Below are 16,834 nucleotides of genomic sequence, written 5' to 3' on the forward strand. Positions count from 1 at the left end.
ACCTGGAATCATTGCTCGGTTTCCTTCCCCTGCTGAGACAGCTTAACGAGAACAGAAAGCATGTCCATTGCGTGGGCATGCTCCAACCAGGAAAACATGTACTCTTCTGAATTTAAAAACGACGCGTCAAGCAAACAAAAGGAAGCTGGGCGAGGTGCCTGAAGTGGGACGGGCAAAGGGGGGCACACACACACGCACACACACACACACACACACGCACGCACGCACGCACGCGCGCGCGCGCGCACTCCTCGCTCAATGAGCGCTCCGATCAGCAGCAATAGAAGTACAGGTGGAACAGTTCAGCGCGCGCACACACGCCCGCTGGTCCGAAGGAGTAAGGATTCGCGCAGGGAATTACTTCATTACTTTATTATAACGGCCGGAGGATTACTGTGCTGTTTCAGGTGAGTCTGCATTCATAGAGTCACGATGATGAGGACTTTAAAGAGAGCTACAATGTGGGGAAAGGACCTGGTGTTTTGTGTTGGCTGCTGCGTGGCGTGAATGAATTGCCGACTTTTTTGTAAATGGTTGATGATTGCATGTCATTAATGTCTATTGAATGCAAATTGGAGCACTAATGAAATCCATTTTTAGTCAATAACTTGTTTCACTGTGGCTGGATAAATAAGCGTGTCGCTATTGATTATTTTTGGTCAACTTTTTGTTACTATTTTTTTGTTTTTGTTTTTCTTATACCCCCTTCCTCTTTCCTCAAGTTAGGGTTTTAGTTGGATGAATTGAGCCGTCGCATCACAGCCTACAGGGCTGATTATAAAATATGACCCATGTGAAACGATCCAGTTTTGATTTATTTATATTTCCACACCGCTAGACCAAGCATTTGTTTTGTCTCAAGTCTCATATTACCTGTGTAAACCCCAGGGGTGAATTCTTGAGCTTTTTCTTTTCTATTCCTTGCACATTATGTTTGACAGTCTTTGTGTATTCTTCCTGACTTTTCAGCAGCCTGATTAAGCACAGGTGGTCTCTATGCAACACGTCCAGCAGCACACGACAGGCTCTGGCTTGCAGTCAAGCCGGTGCCAAGAATTAAAGTAAATCAGTCTGTTCTGTGCTTGATAAACAAATACCGTCCCAGCAACCCTGGCCCAAAGGGGTACAGAAATGACCTTGTAGAGACATGTCGGCTGTCCTCCGTCTCTAGTGTCTCCTGTGGTTCTTAAAGTGTGCTCGTCGCTACAACACTTGGCACATACTTACAGCACATGGTTTACACCTATGAATGCTGGGATTTAACAGTGCCTGGCACTGGGCGAGGAGCACCGTGAAACCAGGTTGTACGGGTCATGAATCGGGATACTGAATTAAGCCTCAGCCCCTTTCTGTCCTTTCCCTTGTTGCACTTACCCTGGCCACCCCAGAAAAGGAATGTGGGTACGGCTGAAATGGAGGAGGATTATAATTCAGTCCTTGTGTTTTGGCGTGAAGCTGTCCACCGCTGTGTGTCAAAAGAGTGTGCGGTTGTCCCCGCTTGGTGAACCCATTGTGTGCTGTCCTTTGAAACAGCCACAGGCAGCTAATGTTCTTCCTGTTTGCCTGTTTTCCAACGTATACCCGTGACACTCCTGCCAGGTGGGATTGTTTTTACCTGTATTATCAGATTTCTACTCCTTCCACTGGGAGTTTACCTGCATCAGCAGTGCAGCAGACTTGGCCCAGAACTGCTTGGTCTCGTAATATTAGTTACGGTTGTTTTGTGCATGTGATCCACAGTCGACTGAGTGGTATTGCAAGTGGATTTGCGCATTTATTCCTCAGACTGTGTGAGCTGCCGAGCCTGCGCATGGATGCTTTCATCTTTTGAAGTGGCTCTGCAAATGACTTTGCTTGTTTTGTTTTTCACCGTGTGATTTGGGTCCCCACCCAGCAGAAATGAGATGCAGAGATGCTCAGTTTGCATGCTGGCAGTGCAGAGGCCAGCTGAGGCTGTGTCATGGATACCACACGCGCTTGATCTATTGTTTAACATCAACAGTTTTTGATTTATTGTGGTGAGGTGGTGAGTCTCTCTTTCATCCTTTTGTTGAATGGGTGCGTGTGTTTGTGCGTGTGCTTGTGTGTGTCTATGAGTACCCTCAGGATCTATTTATCTTCTGTACAGGAAACTCCCTGCGGTGTTTGTCAAAGGATATCATTTAATCCACATTTCACTGCTTGGAGAAGGAGGCATTTAAAGGCTCACACTGAGAACACAAATCAAGAAGTCTGAAATGATTGTAATTTTTGAACATTTCATTTAGTCCCACAATGACCTGGTGCCTGCCCTAAAAGACATTTTAAAGAAACAGATTCACCAAATGAAGGACTTTTTTTTTCTCCTACAGGGTGGAAGTTGCTCTACATGGATGAACATGCTGTTCACAGCTTAGATTTCCTTTCAGGTGGATGACGGATCAGTTTTGTAGTTTGCAGTGAAGCACTTACTCACCTCTCAAATGCTGCAGGTCGGGCTGTACTGTAGATGTATCTGTCCCAGCTTGTTCCCAGCCTCAGCTGTCTTACCCCGCGAGGACAAATTGTAGTCCTGACTGTGCAGCAGCGATCCATCTGCCTGTCAGAGCACAACACCGTCATGCTCATGAATGTCAGAAAAATATGTAGAGCCGCATTCGGGAAAGTCCAATCACTGCCAACAGAAGCTTTATTAATTTCACCTTAACACGAAATGTCGGTTTGTGTTGTGTATTCACCAACCAAAAAACATCAGTGAAATGAGAAATCATGAACTGGCACGACAAGCAGCTCATGCAGCGGAAATAAAGAACTGAGGAGGCGCATGTCCCCAACGTGATGAAGATACGGGACGCTCTTTCACCTTTACGATATAGTATATGTTTTGTGAATTTCAAAGGAATGACTAGACTTTTCTACTGTAAGTCAGTGCGCCCGGACAAGTGATTGATGTCAAGTGAGCTTGATGAATAAACTTAACCTCCCTTGAATCCACAACATGCTCTTTTGCCCTTTGGTTTATGTATGAATTTAAAAAATAACAAATATTAATTGTTACTCTAGAGGAGCAGATTGTGTAAAATACATGAATATATTTAATCGGCAGATTCCATCAAGAAGCATAATGCAACTTTTCCAAGTCAGACGTAATCAAAAGCCCAATCTGGCAATACTTCATGGGGTCAACTTCTTATCCCAGACTGGTGTTATCCTAATGCCTTCTTTTGCTAACATGGTCTGAACTGTAACACATGTGACCCTGGCTCCGCTGTATGATCACATATGAGCACTTGGTCAGATCGAACCTGCTGGAGTGTGGCGGCAGTGACAGACGCGTTGGTGCCCTCGTGGGAGGGAAAGCATTTCTCTGTTAACAGGGAGGCCTCATTCATCACCTCCATCCCACCAACTCGGGACTCTCATATTTAGTCCATCCTCCAGGCCAGCGTAACACCGAATCTGGCTGGCTGTTTAAAGTCGGACATTCCTGTTGTCGTGTTATCATTACAAAAACCTGCAATGTCTGGAACGACGTCTTGAAATACAGTGTTTTAGTCCACCCAGGCAACACTTTGATTTGAAATGGCAGTGGCAGAGCCCAAAAGACATTTGCTCTGTCTGCTGTAAACATGGAGCTTGATGTGGTTATTAGTGTCAGACACAGAAGCCGTCTGATTGAACCCAGTTCCCCTTTCTCTACACACAAAACTGTGTCTGCCAGTGCTCTCTAATTGAGTCTGACTCTGCATCAGCCCAGATGTTCCCTGTAGAGCTTCTCATGGGCAAATCGTTTCAGTCACTTGTAACTCAAATCATTGGAACAGGACCGGGTGACTAAAACAGATGTGCAATACATTTGTGATCAACCTGTCAGAAGTAGAAGCAACAATGTTAATGTTTATCTAAATGTTTACTTGGCCACATTTGTTTTTGGGGATGCTGGATGAGTCATTGCGTTACAATCCAGAGTCTTAACATTTATCCAAAAGTCTCTGAAAAGTGCTTCTGTGAGCCACGAGTTTCCAGACACCAGACATATTGAATTAAACGATCAAAAGTTACTTTCAGCAAGTAAGCAGTCATTTCGTAAATTCTGCTGCTTCTCTTCTCTCTAAGGTTGAGAGGTTACACGAGGACACCTGGCTGACCTGCAGAGACGGCACACCACCCATCATGATCAGATCATCACTCGCGGCCATTTGTCTTGGTGAGCAACCCGTCTTACTCCACGTGTTCTTTAGCCATAGAGGTTGTGCGTGGCCAGTGAACAGGCTGATGATCACAATGCTTTGTCTGCTGTGATGTGAGACTCCCTCTGCCTCGCCCGCAGCGCTGCTCCTGTCCTGTGCTTGCTGGGCCAAGCCTAACGGATCAAAGAACAAGAAACCAAAGCAAGGTAGACGTCATCGCAAGCAGGCCTGTAATCTCACTCAGTCCCCGTGTTTTTGTCTCCACTGCAATCCACTTATTCCAAAATATACACTGTAAATGACTTCATTATGTAAAAAAATTGTAATATAGAAAGTGCTCTTGCTTGAGAAATAACAAAATTCTTTGATTATCAGAATAGTTGCTTTTTATCTTCTCGTCAATCAATTATTCAATTCATTGACAAATTGCTTCCGCTCTAAGTGAACCGCCATCGAAACCTACTATATATGTATTTTATATTTAACCACAACATCTAAACAACAGACCCGTCGAATATTTCGTTATTATATTCCTCAATGCTCTACTTCTCCGTCTCTCCACAGTTGTTCCATCGATAGATTGTGACGTCAGAGCAGGAAAGATCAATCTCCCAGAGTTCATAGCCAAATGTCCTGCTCAATGTAAGGAGACAAAGCAGCAAGTCTACGGGACAGGCGTGTTCGCCTCCATCTCCAGCATCTGCAACGCAGCCATCCACAGGTTACCAGCGGAGTGATGAATGTCACGTGAAGCGCTCAAAGGGAACATCCCGTAACGCACTTTGTGTCCACAGCGGCGTCATCACCAACGCGGGAGGAAAGGTGATCGTGAGGAAGATGGCGGGGCAGAACATCTACAAGGGCAGTAATTCCAATGGCGTGCGCTCTCTGTCTCTGCCTAAGTGGAGGGAGTCTTTTGTTGTCTCAGGTATTAATACGGAAGGACAAGGTGTTGGACACAGGTATTCAGCGGGGTCTCTCAGACGTACAGCTGGATCTGTTGTGTTTCAGTTGGGAAGCCCAAGAAAGGAGTGATCTACCCATCGACTCTGGACTACGTCCCTTCTAGACCAACCTACGTGAAACCAAGTGAGAAGAGGGGTATTTTTACACCGACACCCTGCATCTTTTAAATCAATGTGAATTTTGTAGCAGTGCAGTTTGGACAATTTGATTAGGATCAACTAAGTTTGGTAAAAACATTAAATGTTTTAAAAGTCCCAGACATTTTGGTAAAAAATACATTCTGAGGACAAAGGGTTCCTGCGTACACGAATGTCCCTGCGCTTGAGTCCGCCATGTTGAACTCCGCTCAGGGTCAATGGGGAGCCGTAGTGCCGCAGTCGGTCGAAGAATGTCAAGAATGCATCACAACACAGAGGAGACTGTGGAGGCTCCATCCATCTCGTACACGACCGCATTAATCGAATCCCCCGCGTGTCACCACAGCGCCGCCTACGACTACAGCACCTGAACCCACCACAACTACAACACCTGAGCCCACCACCACCACCACCACCACACTGGCTCCCACCACCACCACCACTGCGCCTCCACCCACTACGACCAAGCCTCGGGCTGCTGTCCATAAAGTTAGGGATGCAGGTGATTTTTAATTGGTTTTGCATACACACACGTACAAAAAGCTGATTCTTTCCTCCAAATCAACGGCTCTGTGCATGTGATGTGCAGGATTGTGTAGTTACTTGGACGCAGGATGCTGTTAATGATCCAATAATACCGATCCACACACAGAAGATCCACTGCAGCCAGCGTGCCGCCTAGCTGACGTCTCACTAACATTAGCGGCTTGTAACTAGAAATCCTGTTAGCCAGAACAGGCTTTCATTTGTGTGAAACTGAGTGATGGAGACGAATGATTGCAGCTGGTAATTGCAAGTCACAACTGCAATTATGACAAATTACCGCTGGCCTGTGATGAAGTTTGCACGGTGCTGCTCAGTTGCTTGACTGACTTCCCTGTACACTTACTTGATCAGCAGACCTTTCATCACTCTTATTAAACGCAAACATTATCAGACGGTAATCACTGCCAAGCTGTTTGGGATGGAAATGCCGCTACACTTAGTAGACAATGCTGCAATATCTTAAGGTATGTGTGTGAATTAGATGGGCGGTGTGCCAGACAACCCCCCCCCCCCCCCCCGACCATCTCTCTCTCTCTCTCTTTCATTTTCTGTAACATTATCTTTCTCCTCTCCATTTTGGCACCCCGTCTGTCATTCTTCTACCCAGGCAGCAGTCACCCATACCTTGCCTCAAGTAAGTGAAACAAGTCAAAGGGTGTTTGACAGAGGGTTTTTTGGGCGGCATGAGGTGTTATTTTGCACTGGTATGCAGGGAGATACAGTAATTCAACTTAAAAGGTGAAACTAATGAGCTTTTGCACGATATCCTTATTTTTTGAGTTTCACCTGTATGTCCACATTAAGCATGGGGTGTTTGATGTATTTGGTATTTATGGTTTTAATGTTAGTTTAAAGTCACAAATCCTGTATCTGATAATGGAAATCAGTTCATTTCACTGTTTAAAGCAACTCAAATGAATGAATGAATTACATTCAAATGTGTTTGTCCACACTCACACTGGGATAGGACAGTCACAGAATGAGCAAGGAAAGAGGCCCGTCCAAGGTATGCCGATGTTTTTACTCATTCTGCAGCTCAGCAGCACAGTCCATGTAACACTGTAACTAAACGATGACGTTTCTTCAAAGTATTCAGAGGAAGTACCTATCCAAATAGATTCCCACAACGTGCCAGCGCAGGTAAACCAAGCTTTAAACTTCCTGTTGTCTTTTTTTTCAATCCACCTTAACCCGAAACCATCTCAACATCTCTTTTGTACTGATACTCTGCATGGCGTCTTTATTCAGAACATGTACTGCTGCTTTTAAAGGCTTCTACTAGTTTTCTAACCAGATTGTACTATAGAAGCTGAACATCTGTTCTCTTGTTTTTCAAGGTCAATTTTTAACCCAGTTATTGTACAGTGCACCATATTTACTGTCAGATACAAACACTCAGCGATGTTACATGTTGCCTCCTGAAAAATACTTGTGTCCACATCTTAGGCCCAGGTCCGCGCAGACCAGAGGCCGGCTCGCCTATCAGGAGACAACCGTCCTCTCCAGTCGGCCCAGGTCAGCCTCATCATTAACACACACAGATAACGAGTAACAGGTACACACATGGTGGGACTGACAGGGAATGTGTGTCATGTGCTTCGGGAGGAGGGGGGGGGGGGGGGGGGGAGGTGACTTTGTTGGAACAAGAATTCTGAAAAAACGATGCCTGCTGTAAGTCTGACCCTGGTATCCACACCCATGAGCCCCTGTGAATCTTCACCCCAGGGTCACGGCGAATCCACTCCATCAAGCATCTCATCCAACATTCCTTTGCCGATAACCACTGTTCTCGTTCGTCAGCCACATCTTCTCGTCCCTGTTTTCATTTTCTGAGATGAAAAGGCAAATGAAGCTGCGTTAAGGCTTGTAAATGCGCCCCTGCATGTCTCCTTTTGTTTTTTTGACATCACGCTGCTTAGAAAATGCGTTCAAGTTCTCTGAAAGTGAAACAGCTGGGCTACATTGTGTGTGGAGAACCCAAACTGAAACTCACACCCCCACCTCTCTCCCTCCTTTTTCCTTTCTTATTCCATCTGCCTGTTTCTCATTGCAACAAACAGCTTTTAACAGGGTTCAGCCGGCTCCACCCGAGCGGACTCCAACATTGAGCCAGTCAAACCCCGGTAAGTATCTCCAGACCCTGAGCGGGATATCCCACAATGCCTCAGCAGTTCTCTGCACTGACGTATGGCGAAATAGACGGATCCGATCCAACGGGAACAACTGTGTGTTTCATAAAGCATCGCTAATGTTTACTTGGCGTGAGATGCTTTAATGTGTGGTCACTGTGCAAAAATGCAATTACCTATACTGATGGATGATTTGATCACCATGTGATATCATCGTCCTGAATTCATCTTGCACCCCATATGCCTTCTTCTGAGACAGCTCTGATTTCTCAACTCCCTCTTTATGGAGAAGACCACGAGTAGAAACGTGCTCGGTCGGTGCTGTAATAAGGTCTTAAGGTGCATCCCGTCCGGGTCGACCTCTTCCCCTCCCCATGTAAAAGCCGGCTGAGAGGGACAGAGATCAAAGCAGAAGACCCGATCCACAGCGCTGCAGGATCTGGGCCCGACCTCCAGCCGGTCGAGAATAGGACGCTCCCCACATTCAACCCGGGCTCGGTTTGGCTCGCGGAAGAATGCGCTTCTGTTTCTGCTTGTGTGGAATGCAAAACCAAATATCCCTAAATTTAGGGAGGGCTGTATCCATTTAGATGATCTAGATGATTGTACGATGCGATTTCTTTTATGCGTTGCAGGCAGTTTCAAGCTAGTGCATAATTGACTGTGTCTGATCGGTGCAGATAGGCAGCTGGTTCATAATAATGTGAAACTTTATAGAACCCCTTCGGGAAATTCTTTAAGCTTAAGGTCAGATGTCAGAGGTGAGGATCAGCTACCCAGCAGCGCCCCCGGAGCCGGCAGGGATTCAATGTCTTTCCAAAATGATACTCCAGCCAGGTCTATGCTTGCCGGCTTTGGAGTTTATGAGTTAAAGGGGTTTTCTCCCCAGTAGCTTTGCCACCCAGCTCCCTGTAACAGATGTTCACACCTATCGCTCAGCCTTCTGGAAGTGTTTTGACCCCGTTCAGCCCACGAGCCCACTTGACAGCCACAACGATTTGTGAAAAAACCTCTGTAAAGCATGTTGAGATCTTTTTGTCAGTGTTAAAATGTGTTCCTACTCCTACTACAGAGACATGACATATTAATCCTGAAAAAACATATTGCAGATTGAGCTGCTAGGTAGGGAACCTACGTCAGTCCCGCTCTGACCTTTTGGCCATCAGACAAAATAACACCACTGTCTGCTGTGCCGCGCCGGCCCTTGGCCCGGCGGCAGATTGGGCTAATCTCTGCGTCCCACTATCTACACTGTCCCTAGTTTGACACCGTCTTTAGAATAATACTCTCACGCTTCCCTGAGCCTTGGGCTGCGCTCTCCCTGCGTGAGCCGGTCAACAAAGGCCCCGCTCTCCTGCTGCCACTTGATGGAAGTCTCAGAGCCAAGGCTGAATCCACCACAGGGAGGGGTCAACTGGCACGAGGTGTCATGGCCCGGTCCCTCGCGGTCCAGACAGATGAACTGTTACGGCTTTGCTCAGCTGTTGGTATTCATTTTGAATTATCTCCATGCCTCGCCAATTAAAGAGTCGGAGTTAAGACTTAGCGTAAGGGGGGACAAATTGTGTTGCCACGAGGAGCTGGTGGAGTGCAGGAAAAGAGACGGAGTAAGGTGGGAATCCTCTGTCTCTCTTCCCTGGACAGAGTGAGGCTAAACTTCATGGGACCAAGCTGAAGTGAGCTCAGTCACAGTCTGACTGGCAGCCTAGAGGCTGAACATCTTGTGCATACCCCACTAATAACGTGGCAGGTTTGGTGGAGGTCACAAGTATGCTCCTCCTCTATGCGTGTGCTGAACACGGCTTTCTAATGTCCCCCCCCCCCCCCCCGCACAGCTTTTCCCAGAAGGGCGCCCCCCTCCTCACCTCGTCCTGATTGGTTCCCAGGGGCTCGACATCCAGCAGGTACCAAGTATAAAAAAGATAATTCTTCGACTTTTCATTTGCTTTTTCTAATAAAAATGTTTTCTTTGAATGCTGCCGTCAGCACGCGAACATTTTCACAACATGAGAGATTACTTTTGAGCACCTCCAACTTTCAAAATGACAATGCTGACATGCAGGTATAATGTAATGCAAGTTTCTCGCTAGAAAGTACATATCACACTTTTCCATTTGAACATATCATGACATTATAATTAAACTTCAATTTCTTATTATTAGTAAGAAGAGCTTGAATGCGCCATGAAACAACTCACCTCCTTAGTTAACCTTACTCACTCATCTCTGCTCTTTTCAACTCTCAATATTCCGATCATCCTGTTTAATTGGCTAATTTGTATAGCAAATGTAAACTCCTTGTATTTGCTGATGCCTCCACCTTTTCTGCTGCATGTTCAGATGTTAGTTATGCAGCCCCAGACTCAGGATACACGTGGAGTGAGACGGGCACACCTGAGATTACAGGTAAATCAAAGTCTGAGGCAGTTTGCTGTATACTGCACCCCCCCCCCCCCCCGCTTAGGGGCAGGTTAATACACTATGCATCCAGTTCTGTCGAAGCCCAACACAGCATGCCCGTGTCACTGATGTAGAGTTATGTATGTATGTACTGACTGGGCTACATCTGTAAGTACATGCAATGTACATGGTCTCTACATGCCACCTGCCTGCCATGTGAGAGACTTCTGTGAAGTACAGAGGAGACAAATGTTGGTTGTGCACGTGTGAGAAAGTGAGAAAGAGAGAGACGCTGTGAGTGATAATTCTGCAGAAAGCCCTTGTTTTCACTGGCATGGGATTGGCTGGGAAGAATACGTGACCGATGACAGCCATGGAAATGTGTGGTCTTCCCTCTGAGGGTCATTGTGGGAATACTAACAGGTTTCACAACATCCTCCTCTAGCTCGGGATCACAGGCCTGATATCTCAGAATATGAGCGCTGGTTTTATAACTTTGGACCGTACCGTAAGTGCTTTTCAATTCTTTTTACTGGAAACTAACAAGTCTTGGGGTTCTTTTTTTATGTTGTCATGTTTACGGGTTGTCATTTTTTTAGATACTGTTTGACTGTTTTCTCTCAGTGACACACCTTCACAGATATCATCACATTCTCATGTTCCCATTTAATGTTCAAACACAGGACTAGTTTCATTTCTTTCTTGTTTGTTGTAGTGTTTAAATGGGTTGTGTCAATGTCATTTGGACTCTTTTAGCTCTCAGCAAGTAATTCCACACAGGTATTTCGCAGTGTCAAACAATTAATCAATCAAGTAAATTAGATTTATTAATTATCATTCAAAAAATAAAAAAACAAAAAACACAAAAGACACATTTTAGTATGCCGACCCATCTGTTTGATGACACAAAAATGCCACAAAGCAGATAACCTCTGGCTGTAAATCACCTATTTACACTTGTTCCACATGTCACTGTCTCACTGATGATTTCTTCACTTTCAGTGCCTCGCTCCACTGACGCAGAAGGGAACCGTAAAGTGCCATTGGACACAACTCAAACTAGAGGTGAGCAGTGCTCACCATGTCCGAAACACCTGTTTGAGTCAGCGAGCATCTACAAAGCAATCCTTCTCCTTTCTGTCATTCGCTTTGCTGTTCAGTAAGTTCTAAGCAGCCTTAGCGATCCAATAGCGAGTATAAGATTAGAAAAAAGGTGACAAAGAACTCAACCTTTTGGTGTAGCTACCACGGTGAGTCATTCTAGCTCATGACCCGCTGCTTTGTGGTAGAGAAATGCTAATGCTGAGCTTGTGTGACATCATCTATCCAGTGGAGCCAGTGGACGCTTGGAAGCCAGACACAAATCCTTATGAATCAGGTGAGAAAGCCTCCTCTACTCCTCTGTGTTGTTGCCCGTTGTCCTCAGTTTAGAATCCAACCCAAGAAAAAAAAGCATCTGGTTTTCTGCTTAGCCTGTAATTGAAAAGGATTTGGGTTGAGATTCAATCAGAGGATTGGCAGTTTGTATCCCTACTAGTCCATGTCCATGTGTCCTTGGGAAAGATCCCTGAGGGCTGTGGTGTGTGAATGCATGTGATAGATTAGATAGTACAGTCTATATGGCACCTGCTGTCTTGGTGTCTCAATGCATGTGAATGGGTGAATGTCATCTGGTGTAGGAGTGTTGACTAGAGAAGCATTTCAGTACAGGTCCATTTGCCACTAACCTTGATGTTAAATGGAAATTTAAACAAACGTCCTTTTCTCTTAGTATATATAAAATATATATTTTCCCAGAATCCCAAATAAATGCTGTGCAATTACAAGAGATTGGGCTTCAACCATTTTGATAATGCTTATGGCAACGATTCAGTGTAAAGTGTGAAAAGCAGATTTGAGCAGAAGAGCAACTTGTGTGTTTCTTGATTTTCAGGCTTCAACGTGAGGCAGCAGGAACCTGCCCCCAGAGCACCGGAGCTTGTGTCGCAGGGAGACCCCAGTATGTCCCTCACACTTCTAAAAAGGACGCAATTTCTGATTTCGAGAGGCGATAAACATTTGGGCACAGCATTTGTTACGTAGTCGTAGCTTTCGTAGAGTTTTTCCAATCGGTGTTCCAATTTGGTGTTTCTCACCAAAACGTATTTATCCTTGAGAGCCTACAAGTGATTTTGTTCCTAATAAAACATTTGCAAAGACAATTGCATTAAATGCATTGTTTTCTAGCTAGCAATTGTTGTCTTCCCCGCTTTTGAAACCTCATTGCTATGTTTCAACAAGTATTCAATTAATGAAAGAGTAAATCAACCATGTCATCCCGCCCTTGTGTGTGTCATAAAAAAAACCTTTCCCTAAACTTCTGCATTTCTGTTACGTTGACTTTCTTGCTACGACTGCTGCATGGCGTCAAAGTTGTGACAAATGTCCCATAACCTCCTGATTTTGTAGACTGCATGGTGGACCTGGCCTTCTTGATGGACGGGAGCTGGAGCATCGGGAAGAGGCGCTTTCAGATCCAGAAGGACTTCCTGTCTGAGGTGGCTCAGGTCATCAGCGTGGGTGTGGCCGGGCCCATGATGGGCATCATCCAATACGGGTAACCTCACTGCTCCCGCTGTGTTACTTGGCTTTTTTACCATTTTTACCAAAGATAATGCGATTGCTTGTTTGTTTTTTCCGAAGAGATGAGCCGGTGACAGAGATCAGTCTGAAGTCTTACTCCAACTCCAGAGAGGTGAAGTCAGCCGTAGAAAAGATTGGACAGAAGGGAGGCCTCTCCAATGTAGGTGAGTGATAGCTGAGGGATCAGCTTCCAGATGCAGGAAATGCTTACAAATGCAAGTGTGAAAGGAAAAGAGGTCCAATTATCGCACGGTTTACAACACTGGGACATTTTCAAATGCAAGGATAGAATTAAATCTAAATTTGCTGCGAGACACTGTTAGCTAAATTATAGTCCTGTGTCTCTAAGCCTTGTTTTGCCTGCGCTCTGACCAAAAAGCATTTGGTTTTACCAGCCCAAGAGGTCGGCTTTCAGAGGGGAGGTGCTGTTTTTGTGCTTTGGTTGGTGCGTCACCGTGATGCACCCCGCTGCCACATGTCTCTTTATAACCTGCTAAACTTCCATCTGGTGTGGATGGATCTGGATCTGGTGGAATCCAGGGTTTGCGTTTGCCCAAAAGTGCTCTCTAATCACCCTGGAGTGTGAGAAGCTGTGGTCCTCGGCAGGGCCCCCACCAACAAGACAGTGACGGACTAAATGATAGGATATCCCTGACTGTGAGAATGCTTCACAGTCAAAGCACATGTAACTATTTGCACTCTTCTACGTAAAGGATTTATCTTGCATTACGTATTTTTTCAGGAAGGCTGCTTCTACACATATTGTTTTGGAAAGAAATACAGCTTCCAAAAATCTCATGCTTTCAAAAGCAGGTGTAAATTTAGATGGTCTTTTTGGTTCTTGTACTCAGTGTTTTTATTCATTGGTTGAATAACAACTTTGCAAACAAGAGATTGGTTCTTCTCCCCGTGCCATGTCTTATACTTAACGCATTCCTGCGTTTCAACCCCAGACCAGTACCAAAAGTGGATTTAGCGTCTTTTTTGAATGGTCTTCCTGCTGCCCCCTGGTGCCCTGACAGGAAAGGCCCTCTCCTACATCAACAAGCACTACTTCAGCGATGCCAATGGCAACCGAGGAGCCGCTCCCAACGTCGCCGTGGTGCTGGTGGACGGCTGGCCCACCGACAAGGTGGAGGAGGCGTCCCGGCTCGCCCGCGAGTCGGGCATCAACATCTTCTTCGTCACCATCGAGGGCGCCGACGACAGCGAGAAACAAAACCTGGTGGAGACCAACTTTGTGGACAAGGTGGAGCAGCATCGCCCCAGAGGTGTGTTCGAGGCTTTGATTCAACACGGCCGCCTTGCAAACAGTGTCTCAATCCCACAGGCGGTGTGTCGGACCAACGGCTTCTTCTCCCTGCCCGTGACCAGCTGGTTCGCTCTGCGGAAGGCCGTGCAGCCCCTGGTGAAGAGGGTGTGTGACACGGACCGCCTGGTGTGCAGCAAAACGTGCGTCAACGCCAACGACATCGCCTTCGTCATCGACGGCTCCAGCAGCGTGGGCACCGGGAACTTCCGCACGGTGCTGCAGTTTGTGGCCAACATCACGCAGGAGTTCGAGATCTCGGACACCGACACGAGGGTCGGAGCCGTGCAGTACACCTACGAGCAGAGGCTGGAGCTGGGCTTCGGCCAGTACAACAGCAAGGCCGAGCTGCTCAACGCCATCAAGCGCATCAACTACTGGAGCGGCGGCACGAGCACCGGCGCCGCCATCACCTTCGCCGCCGAGCAGCTTTTCAGCAAATCCAAACCCAACAAGCGCAAGATCATGATCGTCATCACAGACGGGCGCTCCTACGACGACGTCAGGGTGCCCGCGCTGGCGGTCCATCGTCAAGGTCAGAGGTCGAGACTTTAGGGGGGATACGAGCCGACGAGCAGTGATTGTTCCCTAGAATTTAACATCACTGAATAACATAATAGATGCATGATAATAATAAAAAGACAGACTTTTAACTCCAGAATGCAAAGGTGATCATACAAAACGTACTTCCCTCAGTGAGGTGTCATGCTTTATGCGTGTTTGAGGTCAAATGAACACATACGTCCCTTGTCTCCCCTTGTGACCCGCCCCCCCCCACGCCCCCCCCCAGGTGTGATCGCCTACTCCATCGGCATCGCCTGGGCGGCCCAGGATGAGCTGGAGTACATCGCCACGGACCCCGACAAGGAGCACTCCTTCTTCGTGGACGAGTTCGACAACCTCTACAAGTTCGTTCCCAAAATCATCCACAACATCTGCCAGGAGTTCAACTCCCAGCCCAGGAACTGAGGCTCAGACGGGTGGAGGGGCGAGGGGGGGCGGGGGAGGGGGGGTCCGGGGCCGTCTTAACAGAAGCTTGTTCGTAAATTGACTCACTCTGCTGCCCAGATGGCGGCGCTGGATTGGCTGCAGCGGCGCCATTATTTGAACAGGGATGTTTTTTTTTAATTGGGTGAGGATTGTGGGTTTGGACAAAGCAAACTTTAGAGTGAATCCACATTCGACCCCAAACATCCAAATGGTGCTAACGCTAAATGGTTTGCATTGACGGGGACTTATTGACATCTCGTGTTTACTGTGTACTCTGTTGGTGCCATGAAGAGAACAGAGTATTAAGCACTAATTATTTAATAGGTCATTCTTTATTTAGGGTTCATAAGTTGTAAATAAGGGTTTTTATTCCGGTCAGGATTTTAAATTTCCACTGATAGTGGATAGTGTTAATGATTTTCTAAAACATCCTTTTAGCTTTTTATTTCCCTTTTTAGTTGACCCCTGACCTTCTGTAAAGTATCAGGACCAAATTTTTTTGCAACTTTTCATTGTCTACCAACCGATTATCTGATGAGTTGAATTTGTAACTAGAAACATGTGAAAGGTGGCGCCCGAAAACAGCAAAACAAAAGTAAAAGCCCTGAAATACAACTTACAGAACCTTTACAAAGGAGGAGTTCAAAACGATTAACAGACATAAAGCTACACCTCGGTGCTTGCTATTGTAGATTTTAAGCATGCCTAGCACTTCCTCTTATGGCTTAACATACTTCATAAAGTTAAACAATATGGTGCTTTTTATACAATTCTCTGTAGAGAGGATACACTTTCTTAGAAATGGTGAATTTTAATCTTCCTAACAGGAGAGATTTGATAGTAGGGACATTGTTAAAGTTCCCCTCCGAGGTTATGGTGCTGATATCGCTTTTGGTATGAGTGGGAGCTGAAAGGCAAATCGACAAGACGGAACAAAGAAGTGGACTTTAGTGGCCTTAACTGGTACATCTTTGCAGAGTGATGGCAGATCATCAATGATTCCTCTCCTCACTCTTGTTTATTAACAGTGTGGATGCTTCCAACATTGCATGCATTTCTCAGTTTTGATGAAAGAGTATTTATAATTTTCTTCCCTTTATACCCTGTTTGTACATACGCATATCAAAAGCATTTTGCTTATAATGTTCATGACTGATCCAATATTTTTTTTTGCAATTTTTAATAAAATAAAGAGAACTTAACAATGTCTTCTCCTGAATGTTTGATGATCCAATTTGTTTTAAAGTTGCTCTCCTTCCTGGATTTTTAGCTCAGATAAACACAGGTTTAGATCAGCATGCAATTCTCATGGATATCATTATACCTTATTCATAATAAACCATTTACAAAAGAAAAAGGGAAGAAAAACGCTCCTTAAAACTTCCTGTAACTCATTGAGGTCTAAGGTTAGTTAAGTATCGTAGTAATCCAGTGACAACCACGTTTAGTACACTGCAAGCAAACTGCCAATAGTCCATTTGACCAAGTATTAAAAAAAAATACAGGATAAAAGAACAGCGCTTGAGTGGTGACCTCCGGAGTAACACCCTGATCTGTCAGTTTGTCA

General features: G+C 45.8%; 1 protein-coding gene across 4 annotated transcripts; it reads left to right on the top strand.

Moving 5' to 3' along the window:
- Positions 1-240: 240 nt before the first annotated feature.
- On the top strand, positions 241-16,474 carry vit (vitrin). Of its 4 annotated transcripts, XM_037466508.2 has the most exons (23): positions 242-407; positions 4,096-4,186; positions 4,310-4,375; positions 4,734-4,890; positions 4,964-5,097; positions 5,181-5,258; positions 5,619-5,774; positions 6,426-6,452; positions 6,786-6,824; positions 6,908-6,958; positions 7,265-7,333; positions 7,879-7,941; positions 9,783-9,851; positions 10,287-10,352; positions 10,792-10,854; positions 11,349-11,411; positions 11,677-11,724; positions 12,280-12,345; positions 12,795-12,942; positions 13,029-13,132; positions 13,991-14,217; positions 14,299-14,812; positions 15,068-16,474. In XM_037466508.2, exons 2-23 carry the CDS (start codon positions 4,153-4,155, stop codon positions 15,244-15,246), a joined length of 2,421 nt encoding a protein of 806 aa, XP_037322405.2. In that variant the 5' UTR covers positions 242-407; positions 4,096-4,152; the 3' UTR covers positions 15,247-16,474. The 4 variants fall into 4 exon arrangements, with proteins under 4 accessions (XP_062422661.1, XP_062422662.1, XP_037322405.2 ...); XM_062566677.1 differs by lacking the exon at positions 10,792-10,854 and having other exon boundaries at positions 241-407; XM_062566678.1 differs by lacking the exons at positions 6,426-6,452; positions 6,786-6,824; positions 6,908-6,958 and having other exon boundaries at positions 241-407.
- Positions 16,475-16,834: the final 360 nt, after the last annotated feature.

Source organism: Pungitius pungitius, chromosome 13 (genome assembly GCF_949316345.1).
Source record: "Pungitius pungitius chromosome 13, fPunPun2.1, whole genome shotgun sequence".
Lineage (NCBI taxonomy): Eukaryota > Metazoa > Chordata > Actinopteri > Perciformes > Gasterosteidae > Pungitius > Pungitius pungitius.

Bases quoted from the DNA above. Each gene is read 5' to 3' on its own strand.
- vit (XM_037466508.2), top strand. From the start codon at position 4,153: ATGATCAGATCATCACTCGCGGCCATTTGTCTTG. The intron at 6,453-6,785 runs GTAAGTGAAACA...ACACTGGGATAG, and splicing joins TCACCCATACCTTGCCTCAA to GACAGTCACAGAATGAGCAA. The intron at 12,943-13,028 runs GTAACCTCACTG...TTTTTTCCGAAG, and splicing joins ATGGGCATCATCCAATACGG to AGATGAGCCGGTGACAGAGA.